Source organism: Anabrus simplex, chromosome X (genome assembly GCF_040414725.1).
Source record: "Anabrus simplex isolate iqAnaSimp1 chromosome X, ASM4041472v1, whole genome shotgun sequence".
NCBI lineage: Eukaryota > Metazoa > Arthropoda > Insecta > Orthoptera > Tettigoniidae > Anabrus > Anabrus simplex.
The window spans coordinates 47,328,321-47,334,933 of NC_090279.1; the positions used below are offsets into that span (position 1 = coordinate 47,328,321).

Genomic DNA, 6,613 nt, shown 5'->3' on the forward strand with positions numbered 1-6,613 from the left:
GAACAATATGCTGCTACTTCCACAACATTACGGCGTGCACGGGACTTTGCTGTGACCTAGACGAAATGCCAGTTGAAGACAGTGGAAACTCACTTCAGACAGTGCCATTTGTACCTACTGTATATCGAAGGCAGAAATCTATGTTGATGGTTGCAGAGTAGGCTGATCTGTGGTCTGACAGCATGCACTCCAACCGGCCAACCAAGCAGAGGAGGGGTGGCTATGGTTCCACCGTGTTTCTACACCTCTGCATTTGGGACACAGAAACGGGCTGTTCCCCTACCACTGGCTGTCCTGAGATTGGTTTTTCCTTTCGCCTGCAGTAAGGCGAATGATGGGACAGTTCCTAGTATATGTCATGGCCACCAAATATCTTGCCCTCACCACAAATCTCCTTGCTTAAGATGATGATGCCTGTTGATTAAAAGGGCCTAAAATCTAGTTCATTGCTTTAAGAGAAAGTACAACTAGGCAACCATCCCCTATATATATTAGTAATCGGAGAGAAGAAATGGAAGGGGGCTGACACTGGGAAAAGTTATGGTATCAGCTAAGAAGGACCATGCCCTTTGAGGAAAATAAGACTCCCTAGGCCTCCATACATAATACAATCGGGGGCAGAAAAGAACAGGTCGTGATCGAGGTAGATCAGATAGGATAGATGAAAGTGGGGAGCCTGGCACAAGTAAGCGAAAGTAGTGCCAAAATTCAGTTAAGGGCTCCGTGGTCGCCTACCCAAGCTCCCAAGTACAGAGCCCACATGGGACCCCTTTTAGTCGTCTCTTACAGCAGGCAGAGAATGCTGTGGCTGTTATTCTACTGCCCCTACCCACAGGGGGACAACTATGATAAGGCTAGTTGCTTTACGTTGCACCGACACAGATAGGTCTTATGACGATGATGGGACAGGAAAGGCCTAGGAATGGGAAGGAAGCAGCCGTGGCCTTAATTAAGGTACAGCCCCAGCATTTGCCTGGTGTGAAAATGGGAAACCACAGAAAACAATTTTCCGGGCTGCCGATAGTGGGGTTCGAACCTATCTCCCGAATACTGGATACTGGCCGCACTTATGTTTCAAATTATCCGAAATTCATTTGCCTTGGTGTGGTATGTTTTCATGTTCTGGCCTCAGGAGATTAGTAAAACAAGAACAGTAAGGATGCTTACCTCAAATATCTTGTTCTTTTTCTTCAAACACGCAAACGAAGATAACAGATATACGCAAACATATCAAAGTAAAGCAAAATGTCACAAACGTCAAAAACGTGGTCGTCCCACGTGGTCCAAGTTGTCAAACTCAAATCGACCAATAGCAATCGGGAGATGTTTCTACCAATAGGAGCTGCCGTATTCGTCACGTGGGCTTAGGATGAGTGACGTGAAGTACAACAGCGCGCCCACGCGAGTGGAGAGCAAAAGTATTCAGTCTGAGCCGGGCCCTCGGAAGGGTAGGACCTCTGCCGCTGTCAAACCCTTTCACGTGGTAGTGGTGGGGGTAAGGTTCGGCAGTACGGTTCACTGCCGTCTCAATCCTACATATATAGATTGAGACGGCGGTGGTTCGGTTATTGATGTTGGGGAGGAAGGGACGTTGTCGTTGAAGGAGGGATTGGATATGGGTGGGGTATAGTAGCCATTACTGAATTAAAACAGCTCATTTGCGAGCTTTAAACTGAAAATGCAACAACTCAACAACATTATCGAGATCATTTTGCAGTTGCTCACAATCTTGTAACTTATTTATTACTCTGTACAGAATAACATCATCTGCGAAAAGCATTATCTCTGATTCCACTTCTTTACACATATCATTGATATATATAAGAAAACATAAAGGTCCAATAATACTGCATTGAGGAATTCCCCTCTTAATTTTTACAGGGCCAGATAAAGCTTCACCTACTATAATTCTCTGAGCCCTATTTTCTAAAAACCGAGCCACCCATTCAGTCACTCTTTTATCTAGTCCAATTGCACTCATTTTTGCCAGTAGTCTCCCACGATCTACCCTATCAAATGCCTTAGACAGGTCAGTCGCGATACAGTCCAATTGACCACCTGAATCCAGGATATCTGCTATATCTTGCTGGAATCCTACAAGTTGTGCTTCAGTGGAATAAACTTTGCAACAGTATGGCTTCTCTTCTGTGTGTGTCCGCATAAGAACAGTTAGGTCAGACTGCCTTTCTTTGTGAATGATTAGCCACAGACATTCCACCTGTTTGGCTTCTCGCCTGTATGGGTCCGCGTATGATCGGTCAGACTGCCTTTCCTTGTGAATGATTTGCCACAGACATTGCACCTATATGGCTTCTCGCTTGTATGGGTCCGCATATGATCGGTTAATTTGCCTCTCTTTATGACTCGCCTGTATGTTTACGCATATGTTCGTTAAGATTGCCTCTCTTTATGTATGATTCGCCACAGACATTGCGGCAGTATGGCTTCTCGCCAGTATGGGTCCGCATATGTTCGGTTAGTTTGCCTCTCTTTATGACTCGCATGTATGTCTCCACACATGTTCGGTAAGTTTGCCTCTATGAATGATTTGCCACAGACATTGTAGCTGTATGGCTTCCCGCCTGTATGGGTCCCCATATGACAGGTTAGAAAGCCTTTCTGTGTGGATGATTTGCCACAGACATTGCAGCTGTTTATGAATATTGAATTTTCACGACCGCATTGTAATCGAAACCGACTTTCAACCTATTAGGTCGTGTTACGTACATTTAGTACGTATTGAAGAGATGTTAAGTACAGAACAAAAATGGCCAACCAGACACCAGTGGGATCCGAACCCACAACCTCCCGATTTCGCGTCGGTTGCTCTACCAATTGAGCTATGGTGGCCTAGGCCATCTTTGTTCTGTTGGAAAGGATCTAAGCTACAGAACAAAGATGGCCTAGGCCACCATAGCTCAATTGGTAGAGCAACCGACGCGAAATTGGGAGGTTGTGGGTTCGGATCCCACCGGTGTCTGGTTGGCAATTTTTGTTCTGTACTTAACATCTCTTCAATACGTACTAAATGTACGTAACACGACCTAATAGGTTGAAAGTCTGTTTCGATTACAATGCGGTCGTGAAAATTCAATATTCATTGACTTGGCCCTCAACGGGCAACTTAAACGCACTCTACAGTGAGATGGTAGTAGTACCAGACCTGTAGCTTAGATCCTTTCCAACAGAACAAAGATGGCCTAGGCCACCATATCTCAATTGGTAGAGCAACCGACGCGAAAACGGGAGGTTGTGGGTTCGGATCCCACTGGTGTCTGGTTGGCCATTTTTGTTCTGTACTTAACATATCTTCAATACGTACTAAATGTGCGTAACACGACCTAATAGGTTGAAAGTCGGTTTCGATTGCAGCTGTTTGGCTTCTCGCCTGTATGGGTCCGCATATGATCGGTCAGTCTGCCTTTCCTAGTGAATGATTTGCCACAGACATTGCACCTGAAAGGCTTCTCGCTTGTATGGGTCCGCATATGATCGGTTAGTTTGCCTCTCTTTTTGACTCGCCTGTATGGGTAAGCACATCTTCGGTTAGTTAGCTTCTCTTTATGAATGATTCGCCACAGACATTGCAACTGTATGGCTTCTCGCCAGTATGGGTCCGCATATGTTGGGTTAGTTTGCCTCTCTTTATGACTCGCCTGTATGTCTCCGCATATGTTCGGTAAGTTTACCTCTCTGTATGAATGATTTGCCACAGACATTGCAGCTGTATGGCTTCTCGCCTGTATAGTTCCGCATATGATCGGTCAGTTTGCCTTCCGTTGTGAAATATTTGCCACAGACATTGCACTTGAAAGGCTTCTTGCCTGTAGGGGTCCGCATATGTTCGGTTAGGTTACATCTCTGTATGAATGATTTGCCACAGACATTGCAGCTGTATGGCTTCTCGCCTGTATCGGTAAGCATTTGATCGGTCAGACTGCCTTTCGTTGTGAATGATTTGCCACAGACATTGCAACTGTAAGGCTTCTTGCTAGTATGGGTCCGAATTTGATCGGTTAGTTTGCCTCTCTTTATGACTCGACTGTATGGGTAAGCACATCTTCGGTTAGTTAGCTTCTCTTTATGAATGATTCGCCACAGACATTGCAAATGTATGGCTTCACGCCAATATGGGTCCGCATATGTTCGGTTAGTTTGCCTCTCTTTATGACTCGCCTGTATGTCTCCGCATATGTTCGGTAAGTTTACATCTCTGTATGAATGATTTGCCACAGACATTGCACCTGTATGGCCTATCGCCTGTATGGGTCCGCATATGACCGGTCAGATTGCCTTTCGTTGTGAATGATTTGCCACAGACATTGCAACTGTATGGCTTCTCGCCTGTATGGGTCCGCTTATGTTCGGTAAGTTTATATCTCTGTATGAATGATTTGCCACAGACATTGCATCTGTATGGCCTCTCGCCTGTATGGGTCCGCATATGACCGGTCAGATCGCTTTTCGTTGTGAATGATTTGCCACAGACATTGCAACTGTATGGCTTCTCGCCTGTATGGGTCCGCATATGTTCGGTTAGGTTACCTCTCTGGATGAATGATTTGCCACAGACGTTGCACCTGTAGGGCTTTTCGCCCGTATGGGTACGCATATGATCGGTCAGACTGCCTTTCGTTGTGATTGATTTCCCACAGGCATTGCACCTGTAATGCTTTTCGCCTGTATGGGTCCGTATATGTTCGGTTAGTTTACCTCTCTGTATGAATGATTTTCTACAGACATTGCAACTGTATGGCTTCTCACCTGTATGGGTCCGGATATGAGCGGTTAGAATGCCTTTCTTAATGAATGATTTGCTACAGGTATTGCACCTGTAAGGCTTCTCGCCTTTATGGGTTCGCATATGTTCGGTTAGTTTACCTCTGTGTATGAATGATTTGCCACAGACATTGCAGCTGTATGGCTTCTCGCCTGTATGGGTCCGCATATGTTCCGTTAGTTTACCGCTCTGTATAAATGATTTTCTACAGACATTGCAGCTGTATGGCTTCTCGCCTGTATGAATCCGCATATGACCGGTTAGAGAGCAATTCGTTGTGAATGATTTGCCACAGACATGGCACCTGTTAGGCTTCTGGCCTGTATGGGTCCGCATATGATCGGTTAGTTTACCTCTGTGTATGAATGATTTGCCACAGACGTTGCAGCTGTATGGCTTCTCGCCTGCATGAGTCAGCTTGTGATAAGATAAACTGCTTTTCTTGACATATGATTTGCAACATTCAGTGCATACGTGAGGCTTGTTGCCTGTGTGAATAACCATTTGACCTGCTAGTTTTTTCCAGCTGAAGGATTTTCCACAGACGTTGCAGCAGTTTCGGTTCTCGCCCGTGTGAGACCGCATAACGTCCGGTCTTTTCCTTAAATTTTTATGAGATACTGAGCATTCGTTTATAATCCCACCTTTATGCAATCGCGTGTCGCCAGTGAGCATTTTCCTCTTTGTAAAGCAATTATCAGAAAATCCGCACACTTGGAGCGGGTGGATCCTGAGGTGCTTCGACAAGCTGCTTCGGCTACATAACACCTTTCCGCAGTGATCGCACTTGAAGGGACGATCTTCCTTGTGTCTCTTCAGATGTCGCAAGAGGTCCAACTTCCTAGCCAGGACTTCACTGCACACACTACACCTAAAACTAGATGATCCGTCGTCCGGAGGTTGATGATCTCTATAGTTCACCTCGGGTCTCGATCTACAGTGACAAATGAAAACCATGTGACCAATAGTTCAACAGCCAAATCCACTACAACTCTCACACAGGGGATTTGCTACTGGACATTCCAATCACTGATATCCAGTGCAGAGAGCTCGTTACTCATAAACATTACATTCCTGAGAGTAAACATCATCTGAGATTAAATTACAAAAGCTCTCACTTGTTACGAGAATATGTTGCGTCTTTTCTTAATCACGATATCAGGCGCAAGAAACTTGTCACGGTTTAGAAATGTACGAGTTAATAGACAACCTCAATTGAAGAAAGCATGAGAAGTGGTCCAGCCTAAAAGGGTAAATACTCATACAAGCACTTTAATCCAGCACATATTATTCTATCGAAATCCGTAGTCTGTTCTCCTACATAAAGAACGGCATATGCTTTGGAGTTTTGATCTTGTTGAAGCACTCTGCGCTTTGTTGCAGGGAAGTAATAGTTTTTGTAAAGGAGCTTGTTCTTGAGGTTGTTTGAGAGAATGTCTGTGCTGTAGATATTCATAAAGTTGAGAACGTTTGCCGACATTCAGCAAGATCTGTTGAAACACGGCTAATCTTTTATGAATGTTATTTTGTCACACAAATATACATATTGTATTTGTACATTGTTATATCCCTATGGCATTTTATTATGTCACTGTGTCGCTTTTCCGAAATATGTATCTTTGATGTGCAATCAAACATAGCCAACCTATATATAGGACGGTAGGTTTATACAAGGACGATCATACTTACTATCATGTATTACATCAGGCTACATCTTAATTCCTGTATTTAACACGGTAGCCACTAATCCTGATGAAATCCTGGCAAAGCTGAAATATAACAAGTATATGACGGCTCTCTCGCTAGCATTGATACTGTCTTTTCTCCTCAAGA

At 44.5% G+C, this 6,613-nt stretch overlaps 1 protein-coding gene across 1 annotated transcript; it reads right to left on the reverse strand.

Annotated features, from left to right (window-relative positions):
- Positions 1 to 2,193: 2,193 nt before the first annotated feature.
- On the reverse strand, positions 2,194 to 5,032 carry LOC137503263 (zinc finger protein ZFP2-like). Its single transcript, XM_068230805.1, has 3 exons — positions 4,882 to 5,032; positions 4,217 to 4,629; positions 2,194 to 2,355 (listed from the first exon to the last, which is right to left on the reverse strand). The coding sequence occupies exons 1-3, from the start codon at positions 5,030 to 5,032 to the stop codon at positions 2,200 to 2,202; spliced, it is 720 nt and encodes a 239-aa protein (XP_068086906.1). The 3' UTR covers positions 2,194 to 2,199.
- Between the last annotated feature and the right edge of the window lie 1,581 nt (positions 5,033 to 6,613).

Bases quoted from the DNA above. Each gene is read 5' to 3' on its own strand.
- LOC137503263 (XM_068230805.1), bottom strand. From the start codon at position 5,032: ATGCGGATTCATACAGGCGAGAAGCCATACAGCTGCAATGTCTGTAGA. The intron at 4,630-4,881 runs GTAAACTAACCG...TCACAACGAAAG, and splicing joins CAAATCATTCATACACAGAG to GCAGTCTGACCGATCATATG. The intron at 2,356-4,216 runs CAGAGATGTAAA...CGAGTCATAAAG, and splicing joins TCTGTGGCAAATCATTCATA to AGAGGCAAATTAACCGATCA.